The 24671-nt window shown below is 40.7% G+C and overlaps 1 protein-coding gene across 9 annotated transcripts in view; it reads right to left on the bottom strand.

Annotated features, from left to right (window-relative positions):
- The window catches only part of TNRC6A (trinucleotide repeat containing adaptor 6A), a 211175-nt gene that overhangs the window by 160905 nt on the left and 25599 nt on the right, over window positions 1-24671 (bottom strand). For 7 of the 9 annotated variants that reach the window (XM_033426011.2, XM_049699019.1, XM_049699020.1 and 4 more), the window contains one exon: window positions 6195-6320. The exons of the other annotated variants lie outside the window; for them this stretch is intronic. In XM_033426011.2, the coding sequence (XP_033281902.1) occupies window positions 6195-6274 (80 nt within the window). In that variant the 5' untranslated portion in view covers window positions 6275-6320. The remainder of the gene's footprint in view (window positions 1-6194; window positions 6321-24671) is intronic. 9 annotated transcript variants of the gene reach the window in all.

Below are 24671 nucleotides of genomic sequence, written 5' to 3'. Positions count from 1 at the left end.
AAAGCTGGAAGTAACTCATTTGTCCGCCAATGGATGAATGGATATACAAAGTGTGGTATGTACTTAAGCGGAATATTATTCAGCCTTAAAAATGAAGGCAATTCTAACACCTGCTACTACATGGATGAACCTTAAAGACATTACATATACTAAGTTGAAATAAGTCAGTCACAAAAGGACGAATATTGCATGATTGCCCTTATATGAGATACCTAGAGTAGTCACAGTCATAGAGACAGGAGGGAGAATGGTGCTTGCTCAGGGCTGCAGGGAGAGGGAAATGGAGAGTTAGTCTAATGGGTACAGAGTTTCAGTTGTGGAAGGTTTTAAAAGTTCTGGAGATGGACGGTGGTGAGGGTTGCTCAATGTGAATGCACTCATGCACTCAGTACCACAGAACTTTACACTTAAAAATGGTAAATTTTATGTTCGGTATGTTTCAACACACACACACACACAACATTGAAATTAGTTGCCTGAAATCAGAATAAAATGTTGAACAAAGAAGTTTTAAATAGGCGTTAACAGAATCAGAGACTGCAAATTTGGCCAGTTATAAAATGATTCTTGCACACACGTGTGCACACACAAGTTTCAATGGAAAGATGGTAAAAGAAACTATTTTTTCAGTTATGAAAATTTGGTTAGAAAATTATGAAGAAGAGACTAAAAAGATATTTCATAACAAGTGAACAAGCTTCAACTAAGCCACCAAACAAATGCCCATAGAATAAAAGAACTTATCAAAGACAAATTAATTCAAAGTTTGAAAAATAGCAAATTTTAGCTGAATCATGCCATGAGACACTGCCAAATGAATACTTTGGGTATACAAAGGTCTTCCGAATTTATACAGAAACGTTGTAAACCCATGGCTCTAAAAAACTGTAGACTAGAAGTTTTGAATATTTCACATCTGATAAAGATGAATTTCAGTTAGATATGAAAAAAAATAGTTCCTGTCATGCCAGATGGTGCTCCAGCTATGTTCAGTCAAAAATGCGGATTCATTGGAATTTCAAAACAAGAGACTGATGTTTCCCTTATTGCTTCGTCCCACCGTATGATATATATTGAAAATATTTGTGTTCACGTTCAGAAGTAAACTCTATGGAAAGTGTTATGGATACAGTTGTTAAAATTACTCAGTGTATGCATTCAAATGCTGTGAATCATCACCAGTTTATGGAAAGGAACAGAAAGCAATGAATATGATGATCTTGTTTCTTAATCTATGTTCATGGGTTGAGTCATGGAAGAGTTTTACAAAGATTTACTGTACTGTCAATTCCAATTCAAGATTTCCTTGAAAGAGAAGAAATTCTTCCCAAATATTTAACAATCAAAGATTTAAAAAATGGCAGCATGATTTATGTTTTCTTATTGATATCATAGTGTGTATGAATGAGATACATTTGAAGCTCTAAGGAAAGAGAAAAAGCTTACTTGTGACCAAGCTAGAAAAGTACAAGGATTTACACTGAAACTAAAATTTTTTTATAATGCAAATCAATAATTTTTACACATTTTAATATGAATCAATGTACATAATGCTTTAAGTGGTAATAATCAGCATTATGTAAATTATCTGCAAAACCTACCAAAAAACTGGAAGAAATTTGAAGAAAAATTTTTGTGGGTATTGATAAACTTAAAGTTACTTTTCAATTTGTGCAACACTCCTTTACATTCCATGTGAATACATTGAGTTGATGCAAGAAACAATGTATTAACATAACTTGGACAAACATAGCTTTGAAATTGATATGCTTTTGCTTCAAACAATTCTTCTAATAAAGATGAATTTGTTTTGTCAATGTGGAGGTGAATATTAAAGGCAAGTGATTTTTGGTACTTGATTCAGTAGTTGGAAAACTTTTAAGCAGGTCTGGAACAACTTGGGAGTGTGATTCTACTTTTTCAGCTGTAAATATAGACACAGATCAAATATTTCCAATGAAAATGTAGCATCTGGATGAGCTGTGCCATGAGAGTTAAATACACCCTGAATTCCAAAGACTTAAAAGAACAACAAAAAGGAACATATCTGGATAAATAGTAGGATAAAGGTCCTATTGTGTAGCACTGGGAACTATAGTCAATATCCTATAATAAACCATAATGGAAAAGAATATGAAAAAGAATATATATACGTATAACTGAACACTTTGCTGTATACCAGCAAACACTAAATCAACTATACTTCAATAAAATTTTTTAAATGGAACATATCTCATGAATAATTTTTTATATTGATTACATGTTGACACAATAATATTTGGGAAATATTGGTCAAATAAAATATAAAAATTAATTTCACCTGTTTCTGCTTTTTTTTTTTCTTTTGCGTGGGACTCTCACTGTTGTGGCCTCTCTCGTTGCGGAGCCCAGGCTCCGGACGCGCAGGCTCAGCGGCCATGGCTCACAGGCCCAGCCGCTCCGCGGCGTGTGGGATCTTCCCGGACTGGGGCACGAACCCGTGTCCCCTGCACCGGCAGGCGGACTCTCAACCACTGCGCCACCAGGAGAGCCCTCTGCCTTTTTTAATGTAGCACTAGAAGATTTTATGTGGACCTAATTAAACTTAAAAGCTTTTGCACAGCAAAGGAAACCATAAACAAGACAAAAAGACAACGCTCAGAATGGGAGAAAATATTTGCAAACAAAGCAACTGACAAAGGATTAATCTCCAAAATATACAAGCAGCTCATATAGCTCAATATCAAAAAAATAAACAACCCAACCCCAAAATGGGCAGAAGACCTAAATAGACATTTTTCCAAAGAAGACATACAGATGGCCAACAAACACGTGAAAAGATGCTCAACATCGCTAATTATTAGAGAAATGCAAATCAAAACTGCAATGAGGTATGACCTCACACCGGTCAGAATGGTCATTATCAAAAAATCTACAAACAACAAATGCTGGAGGGGGTGTGGAGAAAAGGAGACCCTCTTGCACTGTTGGTGGGAATGTAAATTGATACAGCCACTATGGAGAACAGTATAGAGGTTCCTCAAAAAACTAAAAACAGAACTACCATATGACCCAGCAATCCCACTACTGGGCATATACCCTGAGAAAGCCATAGTTCAAAAAGAGTCATGTACCACAATGTTCATTGCAGCACTATTTACCATAGCCAGGACATGGAAGCAACCTAAATGTCCATCAACAGAGGAATGGATAAAGATGTGGTACACATATACAATGGAATATTACTCAGCCATAAAAAGGAATGAAATTGGGTCATTTGTAGAGACGTGGATGGACTTAGAGAGTGTCATACAGAGTGAAGTAAGTCAGAAAGAGAAAAGCAAATATCGTATACTAACACATATATGTGGAATCTAGAAAAATGGTATAGATGATCTTAGTTGCAAAGCAGAAATAGAGACATAGACATAGAGAACAAATGTATGGATACCAAGGGGGAAAGGGGCGGGGTAGGAGGAATTGGGAGACTGGGATCGACACATATACATTATTGATAACTACATATAAAATAGACAACTGATGGGAACGTACTGTATAGCACAGGGAACTCTACCTAAGGCACTGTGGTAACCTAAATGGGAGGGAAGTCCAAAAAGGAAGAGATGTCTGTATGTGTAGGGCTGATTCATTTCGTTGTGCAGTGAAGGCTAACACAACAGTGTAAAGCAACCATACTCCAATAAAAATTAATTTAAAAAAAAAGCGAAAAAAAAAGTTACATATGTGGCTTGCATTATTATTCTATTGGACAGCACAGATTAGAATCCGTCCCTTCTGATTAGCACCAGATCTCCCTCTGGGAGAATTACCCATTGTGATTAGGTCTGGCAGGAGGGCAGTTTACGGCACCTGCCGCCTCTCTCAGCTCCCACACTGTGGAAGCCCAAGGAGCAGGATCCAGGATCCATGAACTTGGGCAGTCAGATGCTCACTCCTGGGACTTTGATTCTGGGCTAAGTGGCACAGAGACAGAAGGACTGTTTGGAAGTCAACCTTGACGTGGTATTGGTGGTAGTGTGTGGACCAAACTGTATTGCTGTTACTAACGGGGGGTGGGTTGAAGAGTCAAACAGAATGTCCACTACAGAAGTGTAGCCAGAGGAAGATGTCAAATCAGGCAAAGTTGGCGTCAAGCCATGTGAAGGTTGAGCTAAGCCTCCAAATAGGGAATAAGTGAGAAATGTGGAAGCCAGGGAGATGGAAACGGGACGGAGTGTGGAGTGCAGCGTGCGCTGAGACTAAGTGGTAGCTGAAAGAACCACATAAAGATTAAGTAAGATGCAGATAAGGACTCCATGCCTGCCCTAATCAGCAGTCCTTCTAAGAAAACCATCCTCTGAGTTTTGGAGTGAAGACCTGGATTAATTCAGGAAAAAGGACTCTCTGGAACCATCCAATGCTATGGCAAACAAGGAAGCAATAGTGGGGATTCCTGCTGACAACAGAAGCCACAGACATGATCTCCCCCCTCCTTCCTTCTGCATGGGGCGGGGGGAGGAGGGAGGTGGTGCCCATTTCCTGTCCCCTCATCCTACTTTCTCTAAAGACCAGGTCCTGTGCTTCCCATCAATGGGAAGGAGTCTTAATCCACAGCGAGATTTAAAGGTTCAGGAGCTCAGTCCCTCTGGCTATCATCTCAGGTTTGATGAAGGGTCCAGCTTATAACTGGGCTCCTGTGAGCAAGTCCCTACCTTATGCTCTGGTTCTGATGGCATCTCCCTTCTTCACTCCTGGGACTGAGTCCCTGTCTCAATGCCTTGCTTGGAATGTGGTTTATTCCTCCCAGAGGCTGGAAGTGTTCTTTGAATCTCAGCTCAGTGACCACAGTCCTGCTTTCTGCCCACTGATTGATGCTCACCTACCTGACTTACCTGGATCTCAGGTGCTCCTAGACTTCCCATGGCTTGCTCCCCACACCCCTGTGTTGAAACCACCTGTGACAAAATTGCGTGGTCTCTTAAAGTCCAACTACCCACGTAAACTGACCATTCCTTTGGGCACTCTGTTCTGTCTGCAGATCTGAACCTCCTCACCCGGCCTGGGTTCAGAGTCCTTCCCCAAGTGCCTCCTGTGTTGCAGTTTATCCCTGGGTGTCCAGTCCTGTTCGGAGCCTCAAGATCACAGCCACTAATCTGGGCAGAGCCTTTGGGACGATTCTGCTATCTCAGTTCTCTCTGCCTAGAAAAAAAGCTTTCTCTGAGGAACCCAGTGAAACTCAACCTATTCTTTCTGGCTTTTACTTTGATGAATACCATTTCAATTAGCAATTTCCCTCCTAGCTTTCTTCTCCATTGTTTTTCCCAAGAGACTAGCTTCTTTAGCTACTTTTCCCTGATTGAGCTCCATGAGGGCAAGGGTATTTGTTTGTTTAGCTCACTTGATGTGTTCCAAGTACCCAGAATAGAACCTGGCACATAGTAGGTGCTCAGTAAATAACCATTGAATAAAGGAAAAAGAAACTATGACTCAGACTCCTCAGAGGGATTAATACGCGTTAGCAGTGACCAGTACCCATATTAACATATAACACACAGGATAAATCTTACTTATAGCATTTTAGGTAGTTTTTGTTTTATCAGTACTGGTCTTAAGAACAGTCCTTAATACATGAAAGCAGGAACTCTTTTCCTCCCCATTTTGATGTGGATTTCATTTTTTGTCCACCTTTCCACTATCACTGCAGGCCAGCTTTACCAGCTACTACCCAGGTGATGTCACACTGATCCAGCAAACCCACCAGCCAGACTTTCCTTATTATTTCCCTCCTGGATGTCTACAAAAGCCTCCTAACTGGTCTTCCTGACTCCCTTTTTCCCCAACTCCCCAGTTGTCCTCTTTAAGTGGCCACTGACTTTCCTAACACTGACTGCATTGGAGAGAGCATAGGTGTCAGAATGGCCAGAAGGTGACTCACCACCTTGCTATTTGAAGATGGACATGATACGGCAAGCTAGATCTACCTTGAGAAGATAACCGCTGCCGTGGGAGCATGGTCCATTGGCCTCTGTCTTGGACTCATCAGGGTTATGTTTCAAACCTCCCTTTTTTTTCTCTTACCCAGTTTTGATTTCAGCCCTGAGTCATTCAGTGGTCAGAATTTTGAGCTGACACTTCCTCTGGTTTCCTTAGTTGGAACCCCAGGCAGCTCTGGGCTGAACGGACTGACCCATGGACCCCAGTGTGAGTGATACTACCTGTTCCATTCCTCGGGCAGCGGAATGTCTTGGGAGCCAGGACACCTGGCTTCTAGGCCTGGCTCTGCCACTAGTTGCATGACTTTGGGCAAATCACATCACCTCTCTGGGCCTCAGTGTTCACACCTGAGAAATGAAGGGGTTGCATTATATTAGTGATTCTCTGCTTTTAATTTTTTTCTCCCTCCCGAATATAGCCAGTGATATAGATTTACTTATGAGACACACACACATATGCAACTTTTTGGTGCTAATTACATCCCTTTCTTCCCCACTCAAGAAAGCCTATTAGAATGCAAGGGAATGACAGTGGAAATTTGTTTTTATTAGTATTTTTTAAAAATAAGTAATCTGCAAGCTTGATATTTTGACTGTAATAGAGTTACACTTATTGAGGATTTAATTACCCACTTTCAGAATAAAAAGAGAGAGAGGGAGGGAGAGAGAAAGCATAAGGAAGAAAAACTCATCACCTTAATAGTGAGGAATAGTGTGAGATGGGAAACAGGGACCTGGTGGCTTCTGGGTTGGTCTCGGTCTCTACAAACCTCTCATCCTGTGAGGTTCATTAAGCTGAGAGTTAAACAATCATTTCTTAATACAAAGCCCCCACAGGCAAACCAATGACATCACCTCATGTTCAGCTAAAGAAACAAAAATCTCTACCTATGCTTTTCTGGAAGAAAACTTGCCAAGAAAGTTTCTCATCTCCAGTATGGCTTCTTCCTTCGAGATTTTTCACCGGAAACTTCATGCAGTTTTCACCTTCTCTGCTGGCTTACCGATCCTCACGTCAGATGTGACTCTGCAGAATTTTACGCAGTCTTCACCCTTGACAACTGCTTGACTTATGAACCGAGGTGGGTAGCTGCTGAATTAGGTATCTCTAAGGTCTCATCTAGCATCCAAGTTCTGGGAACAGCTTGGCTTAAGTCTACCATCCCCTACCTGGTTTCACCTGATCTAGTGTACGTTTCCACACTCCTGCCTAAGAGGAGGGCTCCACGCTGCTGTTTTAATAATTTTTCTTAGCAACATTTGTATCCATCTTTCAGTTTTATCCCCTTGTAAGAAAGGGATATCACTGCTGTCTCATTGTAAGAAAAGATCCCTCTTGCCCATGCTAATTCTTCCCCTTGTACTTTGATTCAGTAACCACCCCTGCCCCCGCCCATGCCAGCATCATTCTTTCTGTCACCGACGTCTTCAACGTCTCTTCCCTAATAGAGTGTAAGCTGCAGGAGGGCAGAGGCTGTGTCTAGTTTATTCACTGCTCTTTACCACTATCAAGAACTGATACAACAGGTACTTAGTAAGTAGTTGTGGACCACATGAATGACTGACGGATTGAATGAAGAAGTAGATGAATGAAACTACTCTTGTCTGCTGAATTCCCACTTTAGCATGTAAACATGCTCTAGTTTTTCTCATTTTTCATGATAAACACTCACACAAACACTAAAAAGAAAAAAACTATCAACCCCAAATAATTCTCTCCTAACTTTTAGAGTTAAAGGACTTGAAATATGTGTCAGCGTTCACTGTTTCCAGTTCCTCACATCCCATTTCCCCTCAGACCTCTGCAGTCTGGTATCTGTTGCAGCCACATGAGTGAAACTGCTTCCACCAACACCTTCAAGAACCGACATGTTGCCAAATCCAATGGACAAGTTTTTGTCCTCATTTTACTTGATCTCCTGACTCTAAATCATAAAAGTGTTTGAATGTCTGCTGAATGAATTTACTATTCTTATATAAGCAGAGGGGAGACAGAAATGATTTTTTAAAAATAATGTCTGCTCCGGGGCATGTATCCAGAGAAAACCACAATTCGAAAAGATATATGCACCCCAGTGTTCATAGCAGCACTATTTACAATAGCCAAGACATGGAAACAACCTAAATGTCCATCGACAGATGAATGAATAAAGAAGATGTGGTACATATATACAAGGGAATATTACTCAGCCATAAAAAACAATGAAATAATGCCATTTGCAGCAACATGGACCCAGAGATTATCACACTAAGTGAAGTAAGTCAGACAAAGACAAACACCATATGATATCACTTATGTGTGGAATCTAAAATATGATACAAATGACCTTATTTACAAAACAGAAATAGACCCACAGACATAAAACAAAAACTTAGGGTTACCAAGGGGAAAGGTGCGAGGAGGGATAAATTAGGAGTTTGGGATTAACATATACACACTACTAGATATAAAATAGATAACCAACAAGGACCTACTGTATAGCACAGGGAACTATACTTAATATTTTGTAATAACCTATAAGGGAAAAGAATCTGAAAAAAATACATTTATATGTATGTATAACTGAATCACTTTGCTGTACACCTGAAACTAACACGACACTGTAAATCAACTATACTCCAATAAATAAATAAATAAAACCTAAAAAATAAATAAAAATAATAATAAAATGCAAAAATGACAATAAAAATAGCTATTGCTTCAGTTTTCTCCAGGGTGATTAGTTTAAGGGAAGCCAGGTACAAAACCAGTTAGAGATTATAGAGATGCATTTGTTTACTGACTCACTTATTCATTCAAACACACGCATGTAATGAATCCCTTTAATGTGCCAGGTATTGGGGAAAAAAGACAAGGCAGCAGATTTCAGGGAGGGTCCCTCTGGTGGTTGTGCCATGTACCAACCAGACAGCTGATTTTGAATTAAAAAATAATAATAATGCAACTATTAACATGTAACATTTATATTGAAAATACACACAGTTTCAAATGCTCAGTCTAATGAATTTTCAGAGACTGAACACACAAGTGTTAAGAGCACCTGGATTAAGAAACAGAACATTACCAGAATTCCCACTGGGTCTCCTTCTAGACACTCCTTCACCTCCATGATAACTGCTGGGTTGACTTGGACATTATAGATCATGGTTCCTGTTTTTGTGCTCTGCATAAGCACAATCGTACAGAATGCACTCTCATTGCCTCACCTGTCTCGCTCAACATGGTATTTTGGGGATTCATGGATATTGTGGTAAGTAGCTGTAGACATTCATTCTCATTGCTGTCTGAATTCTCTTTCAGCAAGACCCTCAACCTCCCCACATAATTATGGTTCCCTCTCTCCCAATAACATTTCCCGTCCCCCTTCCCTGCTTTCTCTCCATACTTCTTATCACCGTCTAACATACTGTACATTTTATTTATTTTATCTTTTGCTGCCTGCCTAGAATGTAAGTTCCGTGGAGTCGGATAAATACCACAAATACCCTGTGAACAAATGAACCTCAGCTACTTCCACATGGCTCCCAGCACACCCAGAGTCGGGGGTTGGGGGTGGAATGCCATGTTGCCCAGAAAGAACAGATGGGTCAGGACTGCAACAAAGTGTCATTTAGCAGGAGACGCCAACCTGATGTGGAGCCAGGTGTGGCTCTCCTACTGTGACATCTGTACCATGACCACAAATACCGATGCGAAAATCCTACATAAAATCCTTGCAAATGATTTTTAAAAGTTTATTAAAACCGAAAAAGAAAAAGGTCCAGAAATATCTATTAGTAGGGAATATCCCCTGGGATATCGGAAAATTGGATGTGAACTTTCTGTCTTTATATGCTTTTCATCTTTTGAATTATTAATAATAAGGTCTATTGCTTTAGTAATAAAATTTAAAGAATAACACACCACAGTTAAGTAGAAGTTATCCTAGTATTGTAAAAACCATTGAATGTTTACAAACTGATATTAAAGATATCACAAAGGCCAACAACGTTTTATAAAAATCACAAATTTTTATAATAGAAGAATGCCTGGCTTAGAGTAAGCACTCAAATATTTCTTGAATGAATGAATGTAAAATATATTAACATGTTCAATCATCCCTATAGGTCAAACAAGAAAAAAATAATTGAACTAATAAATGCTGAAAGAGCATTAAAAAAGAATTTAGCATAAAAGAAGAAAGTATATATATGTACAAAGGAATCACTTTGCTGTACAGCAAAAATTAATACAACATTGTAAATCAACCACACTTCAATAAAAATAAATGAATAATAAATAAAATCAAAAAGAGTTCAGCATCCATTCTTGATGAAAACCCTTGGCACGTGTTAAGGAAGAGGTTTCCATCATATGCCTCTCTGCAAACCACTGCAATCTGGCTTCTGCTGGCACCACGCCAGGGAAACTGCATTCCCCAAGGCTCTCAGTGCCCTACATATTGCCAAATCCAATGCACTTGGCTGGGGACCAATAAATATGTAATGAATTAAGGAATGGATGATCAAAGAATCTCAGATCAACAGTCAACATCATACTGAACAATAAAACACTGGAGTTGTCTCTTTAAAGTCAGAAGCTAAACCAGGATATGAGCTACCACTGTCATTTGATGTTTTTCTGGAAGCTCAAGCAAAACCAAACAAAGCAGCATGGAGACAAAACAAGGTATAGCTCTTGGCAAGGAGACAAAAATGATCTTTCCTTGCATGAAACCTAGCAGAATCATCCAAAAACTATCAGCAATAAGAAGAGAGTTCTGGAAATTTACAAAATAAACACTCAAAGAGCAATAGTTTTCCCCCAAAATCAGCAAATGGAATGTCCATGGAATGATGAGTTATGAGACAGCTGAGAAAGTACAATATAAAGAAGGCACAGGGAATTCCCTGGCAGTCCAGTGGTTAAGACTTGGCACTTTCACTGTGGTGGCCCAGGTTCAATCCCTGGTTGGGGAACTAAGATCCTGCACGCTGTGTGGCACGGCCAGAAAAAAGAAGGCACAGAATCCCATGAATAAAAAGTAAAACAGTCTAGGTGAAAGATACAGAATCCTAGCTTTACAAATTTAAAAAAAAAAGTTGTAAGAAGAATAAGATTTTTTTTAAAAAAATTGACTAGGGGCTTCCCTGGCGGTGCAGTGCTTAAGAATCTGCCTGCCAACGCAGGGGACACGGGTTCAAGCCCTGGTCCGGGAAGATCCCACATGCTGCAGAGAAACTAAGCCTGTGTGCCACAACTACTGAGCCCGTGTGCTACAAACTACTGAAGCCCGTGTGCCTAGAGCCTGTGCTCTGCAACAAGAGAAGCCACTGCAATGAGAAGCCCGCGCACCGCAGTTAAGAGTAGCCCCAGCTGGCCGCAACTAGAGAAAGCCTGTGCGCAGCAATGAAGACCCAATGCAGCCAAAAATAAATAAACAAAATAAATAAATTTATAATAAATAAATAAATAATTGGCTAAATGTGAAGAATAAATGATGCTTATGTTATGAATTTAACATTTAATTCTAGGTGAAAGAGACAGGCTAGATATCTATCATAAACAGATCACACACAGCTTAACTATGAGAGAGGATCAAGGTTGTTAAAATGGAGCTGATATTGCCCCAACCTGGAAAGCATATCCCACTTCTCCCGTTACTGCTTGTAATCACTATCTGAAGTTCCCATACTTGTAACCTCAGTTTCCCTGAGATGATAATCTGCTCTCCTAGAGAAGTGACTTGACAAACGTGGGAAAGTCTAAAACCAAGAACCGGGACGATGAACCTATTTAGGTCCAACTTGAACCTCTTGGTTCAGCAGAAAGTTTTCACGGCCCTTGTGATAATTTGTGGGTTTTGCATATTATTTAAGGTGCGTGAAATACTTAGAAGAATTTTATTATCTAATGTACATTTATTTTGAAATGTTATTGCTTGAATTTTCACACTATTCTAAGTACTGGGCATCTCGTCCCTGCCTTAAGTGAGCTTAAGTTCTACTCAGAGATGGACACAGAGAACAAACACATACACAACTAGTATTATTTCAAAAGTGACTGACACACCTATGGTCAATTAATCTATGACAAAGGAGGCAAGAATACACAATGGAGGAAAAACTGTCTCTTCAACAAGTGGTGCTGGGAAAACTGGACAGCCACGTGTAAAACAATGAGATTATAACATTCCTTCACACAAAAATAAACGCAAAATGGTTTAGAGACCTAAATGTAAGACCTGAAACCATAAAACTCTTACAAGAGAACATAGGCAGAACACTATTTGACGTAAATCATAGCAATATTTTTTTGGATCTGTCTCCTAGGGCAAAAGAAATAAAAGCAAACATTTAAAAAATGACACCTAATTAAACTTAAAATCTTTTGCACAGCAAAGAAAACCATCAACAAAATGAAAACAAAAATGATGATATCAACTGACAAGTGGTTGATATCCAAAATATATAAACAGCTCATACAACTCAACACTAAAAAAACCAAACAACCAATCAAGAAATGGGCAGAAGGCTTGAATAGATATTTTTCCAAGGAAGACATACAGATGGCTAACAAGCACATGAAAAGACGCTCAGCATCACTAATCATTAGAGAAATGCCAATCAAAACTACAATGAGACATCACCTCACACCGGTCAGAATGGCTGTCACAAAAAAAGTCTACAAGTAATACATGTTGGAGAGGGTACAGAGAAAAGGGAGCCCTGGTGCACTGCTGGTGGCGACGTAAATTGACACAGCCACTAAAGAAAACAGTATGGAGGGGCCTCTAACAACAAAACTTGGAGCTACCGTGTGATCCAGCAATTTCACTCCAGGGTATAGATCCAGAAAAAACAAAAACACTAATTCAAAAAGATACATGCGCTCCAATGTAGTAGCAGCACTATTTACAAGAACAGCCAAGACAGGGAGGCAATCCAAGTGCCCACAACGGATGAATGAATAAAGAAGATGTCACACACACACACACACACACACACACACACACACACACACACACACAGGAATATTGCTCAGCCATGAAAAAGAATGCAATTCTGCCATTTGCAGCAACATGGATGGACCTAGAGAATATTATGCTTAGTGAAATAAGTCAGAGAAAGACAAGTGCTGTCTGATGCCACATATATGTGAAATCTATAAAATAATACAAATGAATGTATAGGCAAAACAGAAACAGACTCACAAATATAGAAAATGAGTTAGTGGTTACCAAAGGGAAGAGGGAAGTGGGGGAGGGACAAATTAGGGTTATGGGATTAACAGATACTAACTACTACATATAAAATAGATAAGCAACAAGGTTATTTTGGATAACAAGGAATTATAGCCATTATCTTGTAATAGCTTTTAATGGAGTATAATCTACAAAAATACTGAATCGCTATGCCATATACCTGAAACTAGTATAATATTGTAAATCAACTACACTTCAATTTTTAAAAAGTCATTGATACTATGAAGAAAATAAACCTGGTTAAGGTGATAGACATGAAAGAGAGTGTACTCTGGATCGAAGACTTCTCTGGGGAGGTATTTGAACTGAGATCTAAAATGTACGAAGGAGCAAACCATGCAGAAGCAAAGCATCCGTGCACAGCAAAGAGAGAGTATAAAGTTTCAGAGGCAGAGACGAGCTTGGTGTGCTCCAGACTGTGCAAGGCAGCACTACGGCTGCAACAGAGTGAGCAATGGGGAGAGGAGGTTGAAAGCAAAGCAGATGCCAGGTCACGTAGGGCCTTGTAGACCACGTGGAAGAGTCTGGATTTTATTTTTAATGTGAAGGGAAGTCTTTGGGACGTCTTGAACAAGGGTGTCATGTGGTCTGATTTATGGTTTTTAAAAGCCCATGGGGGCCGCTGTAAGAATTAGTAGTCTGTTGGGAATTGCCTGGCGGTCCACCAGTTAGGACTCGGCGCCTTCACTGCCAGGGGCCCAGGTTGGATCCCTGGTCAGGAAACTAAGATCCCGCAAGCTTTGAGGCGCGGCCAAAAAGAAAAAAGAATTCGTAGTCTGTAGTAAGGAGGGGTATGAGTGGGAGCAGGCCAGCCAGTTGCGAGGCCCCTTAAAGAGTCCCGGTGGAAGATGATATTGGCTTGGAAGAGGACGGTAGCAGTGTAATTGGAGAGAAGTGACTAGTCTGAAGACAGGTTATGAAGACAGAACCAAAGAACTTACCTATGCCTTGACTGGGTGTGGGATGTGAGGCAGTGAGAAATCAGGAAAAACATGTAGCATTTTGGACTAAACGTCTGGGGGGATGATGGGAACATACTGGGGTGGGGGGGACAGGTTTGTTAAAGGGAAATCGAGAATTCTAGTTTGGACATGTGAAGTCTGGAGTGCCTATTAGATACCCACGTGGTGGTGATAAGCAGGGAAACTAGGAGTGCGTCATCAGCCGTAGGTCAGCGGTCCCCAACCTTTTTGGCATCAGGGACCGGTTTCGTGGAAGACAGTTTTTCCGCGGATGTGGGTTGAAGGGTGTGGTTCAGGAGGTAATGAGAGTCATGGGGAGCGGCACATGAAGCTTCGCTCACTGGCCCATGGCTCACCTCCTGCTGTGTGGCCCGGTTCCTACCAGGACGTGGACCACTGCCGGTCCGAGGCCCAGGGGTTGGGGACCCCAGCCGCAGGTGGTATTTACGGACATGAGACCTCAGATAACAGAGGAAAGGATTTAAGTGGAGTGATGTTGAGGTCTGAGGCCTGAACCCTGGGGCATATTTAGGGCAAGTGGGAAGAGGCGGAGGAAAAAACAAACGGGCCAAACCAAGAGGGAACAGGAGGCAGGCCAAGATTTTGGTGCTGTGGAACACAGGAGAAGAAAGTGATTCATTGTGTCAAATGCTGCTGAGAGGTTGAGGAAGATGACGACAGAGATGTGGGCACTGGATTGGCAAACTGCAGGTCATCGGCGACCTTCACTAGAGAGGATTCATGGGACTTGTAAAAATCTGATTGGAGAGGGCAATCATGGGGCCAAAAGTACAAGTGGAGGTCTACACATCACACGTCTAAATATTTAAATTTTATCAGTCAAGCAAACTGCTAAATAAGATATTATTGTATTTATTACATATTGGAAGGCGAGTTCCTTACCAGAAGGAACTGGCATAGAGAGAACTGGTACCCTGACCTGCTCCCCCAGCTTTTTCTTCTCTCCCTCCAGATTGAATATCCAAGTTCCACCTACACATGCTTCCCCAACCCTCCACCCTAGTCAACAGCCATCTCTGAGGCATAGAGATATATACACCACATCACTTGGATCTGGGGAACAGCCCCTCATAGGCCCTGGGAACTGGTTTGGGACCATTTAGACAGGGTCCTAGGCATCCTGAGTGAGGTCTGGGGAGGCGGCAAATCCAAAGGTTTGTGTTCCCCTCATGGGGAGGGGCATAGCCTGAGGGGGGCCCGAGTGGGGTCCTCTAAAGCATGGGGCTTAGGGGCAGTACTGGAGTGGGTTAAAGAGAGAACGGGGAATATGAGGTGAAGTGGTGAGAAAGCAGTGTAGACAGCTCTTTGGAGGCACTTTTCCTATAATGGGGAAGTAGCTGGAAGGAAAGGAAAAGCCAAAGAAGACTTAGTCTTTTTGCTTTTTAAAGACAGCACTTTTGCGTGGTGATGGAAAGGTTGAGTGGAGGAGAGGATGGGGATAATGTTGGGCCTACAGTCCTTCAGCAGGTGAGAGGGACAGGATCTAAGCCTCAGGGGGAGAGATTGGTACGGACAGTTCTTCCACTATTAGATGAGGGAGAGCAGATTCAAAGGGCACGGATGTAGGTAGCCTGGTAAATCTGGCAGTGGGAGGAAGAAAAATCATTCTTTTCTAATTGCTTCTAATGTTTACAATTACTTAGCAAATGAGATCATCCACTGAGAGTAGGGAGAGACAAGTTGTGAAAAGTTATCTGAGACACTTAATGGTTAAGATGGTAAATTTTATATTATTATGTATTTTACCATAATTAAAAATAATAATAATCTTAGGGAGTTCGCTGGTGGCTTAGTGGTTAGGATTCCGGGCTTTCACTGCCATATCCCAGTTAAATCCCTGGTCGGGAACTGAGATCCTGCAAGCCGTGTGACACAGCCAAAAGAAAAAAAAAATTTCAAAAGATGAAAAAAGCCTAATAAATAACCATCCTCCCCTTTTTCAAAAAAAAAAAAAGCTACCTGGGAAAACAGGAGAGTAAATATATTAGGGAAATGTAATATTAGAGGCAGTACTAGGAGCTTACTGGAGACTTACGGACATAAATTTAAAGCAAAACCAATAAGCTTAATCGTGCATGTTTTTCCTCTGCTACCTTCAGTTACCAGGGTACAAACAGGTGAAGCAGGCAGAAAGTTGGGTTAAGAGAATTTGATTGATGTAAGAAGATTTGTGACTTTAATTAAAAAATAGTTAAGAGAATTTGATTGACTTAGACTAAAACTGAACGCTTAAAAACTTCTGGATTAGTAAACAATTTCAGATTTATTAGGTTTGTAAATAGTGTTTCAGTGCTTAGCAATTTTGTTTGTTTCATTTATAAGTCTGCCTTGTAAGACGTTTGAAGCACTGAAGAGAATCAAATCTGTAATTGTGGTTAAAAATGTCAAAGCTGGAAAAAAAAATGCCAAAGCTGGGCTTCCCTGGTGGCGCAGTGGTTGAGAGTCCGCCTGCCGATGCAGGGGACACGGGTTCGTGCCCCGGTCCGGGAAGATCCCACATGCCGCAGAGCAGCTGGGCCTGTGAGCCATGGCCGCTGAGCCTGCGTGTCTGGAGCCTGTGCTCCGCAACGGGAGAGGCCACAACAGTAAGAGGCCCGCGTACCGCAAAAAAAAAAAAAAAGCCAAAGCTAAGGGAATGTTATTAATCAAGTTTGTAAGTGATGTTAAATATTTAGGAGAATTTACTATGTCAAATTTACAAGCTAAGTTAGCACTGATATAAGAACAAATGAAAATGAGTCTAACTTTAGATAAGACTTATAAATACAACAATATCATCTGTGAGTTATATGTTAAAGGCTTAGGGAAAATTGGGTTTTTACATTTAAAAATTTAGCAAATTGAGCATTAATTAAAATACAAGTAATTGTAAGTATACTCTTGTACTCACTAAGGCCCAAATTTAGATGCTAAAAATATGGCTGTTCCCTATGACATGCCATCTTATGCCAGTCTCATCATTTTATTTTCCTTCCATGTTCCAAAATTCCACTAAAATGACAGAAAAATATGCATTATTTACATATACAAAATCATTTATATTTAATATATATTATTTATACATAAAATATCTATATGGTCTGGCAAATTTTGCATTTAGATCTATAACTGCCAAAACTAAGAAAGAGTCCTATTAGTAAATCAGAAATGACGAAGAATTCCTGTAAGATAGAATATATAAGGGTTCCAATCAACGGCAAAACTAGGGTAGAGAAACTTGACACTAAACACTCCTGAGGGAAGGTAGCTCTTCCCAAGGAATCCAGGGGGAAATCCAAGGTTAGAGTAAACAAGTAGAAGAGAGAGAGAGAGGTCTGCCTGGACAGTTGTTAAAGTAATTAAATGCAGGGCTGCATTTGGCCTGGCTGGATCAGATATCGCCCTCTAGCTGGCAGCTCAAGGCAGATAAAGTTCCCAGGATAAAGACCCCAGGACTACTTTTTGAATAGGGGAATAAATACCTTTCTTGGAGAAGGCTCTGAACTTGAAGGCTGGCCTGGATGGGGAAGCAGAGCCTTTTTAACGGGGCCTCCAAAACAATAGGGACTGAGGTTGGGGAGGAAGAGAAAAGGTTGTCCCCAGTGTCTGGTCCTGTCATTGCTACATGGGTAGCTCTCCAAGGAAGGATGCTTCAGAATAACTGCAGGGGCAGCCGAAGGAGGCAAGCAGTGCCCCGGAGAATACTCAGCTACCTACCAAGAAGGATAGAATATCTCGACCCCTAGAATATAAACTACCTGGTCTGGCAGTACATTTACCCCATCCCTTAAAATCCCAGGAATCGGCTCCGGAAATAAGAACAGGGATCCTCATTTGGACTAACAATGCTCCAGCTTCCAACACTGCAAGTTCTAGAGAAAGGAGTGGTGGATACAAGAAACATAGTGTTTATAAACACTAGTAAAACTTATGACTATATCTAAATAAATGTGGATATGTTTATTGTGAGAAAAATTAAAAACTGGAACTAGAATTTCATAAGATTTCAACATTGGAGGGGGCAGGAAAGGGTCTGAAAGTAGGTCATGGCTTGAATTATTCCAAGGGGGCTGTAGAGGCAAAGTCAGTCTAGATACTGATGGGAAGATGTCTGACAGGAGATTTAAGATGAATTGGAATGGGTCATGCAGGAGGCTTCTGGGGTGCGGAAAATATTTCATTTCTCAACGTAAAAATGTTGTTTTGTTTGCTTTATGTTTTTTTCCCCTGAGTGTCTTATATTTCTGTACATAAGGTATTTTATAATAAAACATTTAAAAAATCAAGAGTGACTGCTAGATTTGGGATTTTCAAACCTGGCTGCATATACAACATGCGGAAGGTTTAAAAATACTGATGGCCAGAGCACACCCCAGACCAAATGAATTAGAATCTCTGGGATGGGGACATATGTATCTGAGAACAACTGTACTAAAAGAATAAAAATAAACAAATTCAATGGGAGGAAACAGTAATCACGATCAATGTTAATGGGTTAAATTCTCAAAGTAAAAGAACTCAACAAGATCACCGAGATCCAAGTTTCCTTCATTTCTCAGGTTTCCTATCTTAGTATTGGCTCTGTTCTCAAATTCCTTGTGGCTACAGGACTGCTGTAGAAATGTTATCCCTATGTGCTTTTAGGTTTATATTAAGAGGGAAAGAACTCTTGAGTGTATGCCAGATATCTCAGCAAAACCTTCATGGCATCTCTTTTCTTCTACTGTGATCATGTGCTTAACCCTGAGCTAATCACTGTGACCAGGAGACTTTGGTTGGCCAGGCCTACATCACAGGCATGCCCACCCCCTGCCCCAAACTCGGGGTGCAGTCAATACTGCCAGAACTACATGGGATGAAAGTGTGGGGGAGAGCTGGAGCCTCAGGCAAAACCCAGAAGCTGTTAGCAGAAGTAGAGTGAATGGAAGCTGGGCAACCAAAGAGAAAAACAAATTCCATAATGGAAATATAGATTCAAGGCATTAGAAAACAATAAAAACTAAACCAAAGTGGGTAGGTTCAAAGTGGAGGTTAAGGAGATGGAAACTGGTTAAAAAAAATATCCTGCCCTACAGAAACAGTTGTCTATGGGCTTGACTGAGGCCAGAGAAGAAGCTATTAAGGACAGTGGACAAGCTGAGTCAATCTCCATGGCTACCAGTCCATCCTATATCCCCAAATATGTATCTGCAGCTCAGATTTCTCTCTCCACGTTTATATACACACTTGCCTTCTGGACAACTATACTACATGCCTAAGAGGCAGTTCAAATTCATCATGTCCAAAACTTAATTACCAAAAGACGCGAACTCTCCTCTTCTTAAATTCCTTTTCTTCGTTAATTACCTCAGGCTCTAAACCAGGAACGCAGAATCATCATTTAATTCCTTCCTCTCTCACCTCCATGTCTCATCTTTCTCTAAGAATGGTTTTTATCTCCATTCTTCATCAAGATTTAGCACAATTGTAATTTAATCTTTGGGTAATTTGTTTGAATAGTGATCACTCCCACTAGGCTGGATCCAGGACAAGAGGCCCATTGCAGTCTTTCCATTTTTGTATCCCCAAATCTGAGCTCTGTTACTGGCGTTCAGTACCGGCGAGTATTTGTAGAAGGGTTAAAATCAAGTCTGCCAGCATCCAGTTTTATGTGCCGTTTTCCAAACTCAACACTATATTACTACCTGAGTAATCTTCTGAAAATACAGATCTGACCCTATTTTCCCCTCTGTTTAAAATCTTTGCATCTTTCAATGACCCCCTCATTCCCTAAAGGAAAGCAGCGTTTCTTAAACTTCCAGTGTCTAATAACTACTTACTAGCTCTCTGGAGCATATTGAAAACCTCCAATTTTAGGTTAACATTCATAAAATTTTTAAATAATAAAATGAGTATAAATTAACTTAAAAATTAATAATATTCAAGTATCCCTTGTTATCCAAGCCTATCTCCTGAGTTTGAGTTTGGAAATCAAGTTCATAGAGCAAGGGATACATATACTTGGTACCTGAATTCTGGATAACAAGTAGCAAGAGTTTGGATAGTGCAGTATACCAGGCCTACTAAAAAGAAGTATTCAAATATACTCAGATCCTGAGTTTGGGTAGAGAGAGTTGAAATAGCAAAAGTAGGATGATGAGAAATATCAAGTCAGCGAAAGGGATACTGTTATTTGCAATCAATCATTAAAGTATATAACATACACACATATATATGTGCATCTGGATTAATGACAGATTCCATTTATTTTGTTCTGCTAAACTAGAGAGCATAACTAAGAATTATGGGCAGTGGTGGCCCTACAGATGGTTATGTATATTTGGATGGGACCTATACCTAGAAAAAGTGGTGAAGTCTCTCACTAAAGGCCACTTTCACAAGCAAGTAAGTCAAAGAATATATCTTATTCAAAGGCTGGATGGTTGGATGTTTTAACTTGGATGGTAGTTGCAAATGAATTTCTAATGTTTTTTGTTTGGGTTCAGCTCTGGAAAGAATTTCTCCATGTTTTCTGGCATAGTGAATGTTTTTTAAATATGCCCAATAATATGTTGTTGATGTCTTTCTCCAGAAAATGAAAAAAATCAAGTATTAGGAAAGAGTCAATGCCTGCTAACAAAGCCTCTTCACCACAGTTCAATTTCCTGATATCTTATCCTTGGCACTGAATGTCCTAAGAGGTTGGGCCTGAAGTGAGAGGTCTGAGCTTTTCAAGCTACTGCCCAGGGCGTGTTGACACCCACTTGAAATCACTGAGATAACATTTCCTTACAACACTGGTAATGACCCAGATTTATGGTTTCTGGCTTTCCCTGGCATTATTGGTGTTATAAAGAAGTCTTATCTCCTCCCTCCTTTCAATTATTCACATGAGTACCTTCCCCTTGGATAGCCAGCACGCTTTACGGGGGAGAAACTGTTTTAGTACACGCCGCCCATTTCTTCACAAAACACACGGGAAAGACACGGGTTCCCTGATGGAGATTTGATTGTGCTAACAATTTTTGTTACTTCTTCAACACTTAGAGAAGATCAGCATGCGTAACTGTTCTTGGTAAATAAAACAGCGTGCAATTTTAGCACCTGGATACAACTATTTTTGAGTGGTCAAGTGAGGTACATGGCAAAAATGGCCCTAATCCTTCATCCCTCCTTATGTCCATGCCCTCTGTCACAGTATGGTGGCACCCTCCCACTCCACCTCTGAGCTGGCCATGGGACTTGCTGTGGCCCAGTGGGATTTGCTGTGGCCCAATGGGATGGTAGCAAATGTGACAAAGCAGAGACCTGAAGAGTGCTTGCGTGTTTGGGCTTGCTTGTTCTTGTTCCTCTGCCTTTGCCATAAGAACATGCTTGGGCCAGCCTGCTAGAAGATGAGATGCATAGAGTAGAGTTACCCGCCTTGTCCCAGCCAAGTCTATCCCAGACTAGCCGTGCTGATACCCAGACACATGAAAGAACCCAGCTGAGAGGAGCAGAGCTGCCTACACCACCCACAGCCAGGACTGGCTTCATGGCTATGGGGCCTTTGTAGTCACACAGGGTCCTGTGCTAAGAAAAGTCCCATGCTTGGTTTCATATTCTGCTGTCATGACCCTGAAAGTCTTACTAACTTTTGAATAAGGGGCCATGCATTTTTATTTTGCACTGAGCTCCACAAATCATGTAGCTGGTCTTGCCCACGTTCTAGCATGACACCTGGAGGAGCCTAGCTGAGATGGGGAGGGGCCTCATGGGCCTACAGACTCATGAGATTAATCAATTCCTACTGTTGAAGTGACTAGGGTTTGTAGTTGTTTTACATTTTGTAGCAATAGATACTGACACACCAAGCCTTTTTTTGCTGGACGCGTGGCTGGTCCTCCATCAGCATTACCTCAAATACACTTCTAACCTGCATTGTATCTCACAAAAATATTAGATTAATTGATAATGAGAATTCAAAATTATAAATTATGTCTTTCTCATTCATATAGCTACCACGGAGATGCAAAAAGCCGGTTCATTCTTTTCCCACAAGTGGTTTCACTCAACTGTAAAACAAAATATTGGCTGTCATCAGTACAACAGTAATAGTTCCACCCTCTTTGTGTGCCATTTGTGCTATGCAGCATACTAGCCTGACGTTAGGTTTGCTTATGGCCACTTTGGCTTTCTTCCTCAGCATTTTATTTGTCCTGAATTTGAGGCTGGTTTTATAAGCACGTTGGCCATAGCATGACTTGTATCTGTTGATGCTGTTGCCTTGGTGTCTTTGCATTTAGAAATAAAATTAATCAATTTCATACCAGAAAATATTATTTTGTGCTTGGTCCCAGAAAAACTACTGGTTGACCTATAAGGTTATGCTATTTTGGAAATGATGTAAAATCTCTGAGAGCATCACGAAGCTCTCTGACAGAGTTTTCTAATACAGAGTGCGCAAGGGGGGATAAATCCCTTGTTCAATAAAATCCAGTTTTTAGATATTCATAGCCACACTTCCCGTTCACACTTTCCCTTTCAGCCGCTTGGGTGAAATAATCACATTCACAGATGCTCTTGTCCCAATAGATCCTGAAGTCCTGTTCACTAATTATGCTTCTGAATTGTAGAGTTTATACTACTATTTTTTTTTTTTTCCAGTACATGGGCCTCTCACTGTTGTGGCCTCTCCCGTTGCGGAGCGCAGGCTCAGCGGCTGCGGCTCACGGGCCCAGCCACTCCGTGGCATGTGGGATCCTCCCGGACCGGGGCACGAACCCGAGTCCCCTGCATCGGCAGGCGGACTCTCAACCACTGCGCCACCAGGGAAGCCCTATACTACTATTTTTATCATTGCTTTTCCACTTCAATGAACCACTTTTTAGTCATTAATCTATTTTTGTTAATCAGAGCCATAACACAATAGTAACAACAAAAAATGCAAATTTTACACACGTAAACAGTAATATTCCAATGATATAGCTAAAATAAACTATATCCTAGTAACTGATTTTAACTACGTCTTGTTAAGTGTCTGACAGATTTGATCCATCCATATGTGTGAACCATTATTAAGAACATAATGGTATTTGATAATTTTTCTTCCATTTCAAATTCATAAAATTTTAAAGAACATATCTTTTTATTACTTGCACCACAGAAGCTGCTTGAGGACCATTTGTTTTACAGATTAATTGATCACATTTTAGAAACACTGACCTAAAAGGCCTGAGCTCTTTGACGTGGTATATAAGCCATTTCACAATCTAGTCCCTTGATTCATATAAAACAATAGTTATTATTAGTGTGTATACACACACACGTTGTTATTAGTATAACAATAACAGTAGCAACAACACTTTCTATTTACTGAGACTTAAATGATGCCATGTGATCAGGTGCCTTTCTAAGCATTTAAAAGGGATTCTCTTATTTCAAACTCACAGTAACCCTAGGAGGTAGGTACTAGTTTGTTATTATGAATTTACAGATAGGGAATTATGAATATTACAGAGGTACTTGCTCAAAATCACAGAGCTAGTAAGATGCCGAGCAGGAATCTGATTCCAGGCTTGTCTAACTCTCAAGGACTATATTACCTGGCCCCCACCCTGCCTCTTCAACCTCCCCTTCCTGTACTCTCTCACAAACGCTCGCAGCCTCTGTATGCCCCAGCGAGGCCACACTACCTTCCATTCCCCAGAGGAGATGTCTTCCACCTGTGTCTGTGCCCATCTTATTCCTTCTGTCTGGAATGCCCTCCGCTTTTCCCCCCGTCACCCTTGTGAACTTTCATTCACCCTTCAGCACCCAATTTAAGAGTCTCCTCTATGAAGACTTTCCTTCCACCCACACCCCAGATTTTTACCTTGTCTGTAATATCAGCCTAAATTTTATTTCTTTCCATTCTCCAGACACAGATGCAAAAATGTCTAGAGTGACAGCTGAGTTATTAAGAATTATAAGATGACAGAACATAATTTACTACATTGTACCTGATTGTTCCCTGGTCTATCATTAGTCGACTCCAGTTATTGATTTATGCCTCAATGAATAGGCAATTCCTTACCTTAAAATGTTATTCTCAGCTGGTCAGAGGACAGAATTACTTTTTATTGCATCTCTAATAGCAACTAGTTAACTTCATGAGGCACAGGGAATACATTCTCTATTTTACCCTCTCCAATTTACTATCTGAGAGTGAGATCCATGATAATAAGTAAAATTTCTAAATTCACTGTCTCTAAGAGCTGGTAGGGATATTGTTTTATGGATACTTAGAAAACACAGCTCTATCAAGGTGGCAAGAGTATATCTTTAGGTCTGCTGGTAATTAAGGAAGCTGTAAGTTAATCAGTTATATTCTCTCTGAAGAGAAAGTAGGGGCTTCCCTGGTGGCACAGTGGTTAAGAATCCGCCTGCCAATGCAGGGGACATGGGTTTGAGCCCTGGTCCAGGAAGATCCCACATGCTGCAGCAACTAAGCTCATGTGCCACAACTACTGAGCCTGCTCTCTAGAGACCACGAG

This window comes from Orcinus orca, chromosome 16 (assembly GCF_937001465.1).
Source record: "Orcinus orca chromosome 16, mOrcOrc1.1, whole genome shotgun sequence".
Taxonomy (NCBI): domain Eukaryota; kingdom Metazoa; phylum Chordata; class Mammalia; order Artiodactyla; family Delphinidae; genus Orcinus; species Orcinus orca.
The sequence above is the reverse complement of the archived record's forward strand: the minus strand, read 5'-3'. Positions and strand labels throughout refer to the sequence as shown.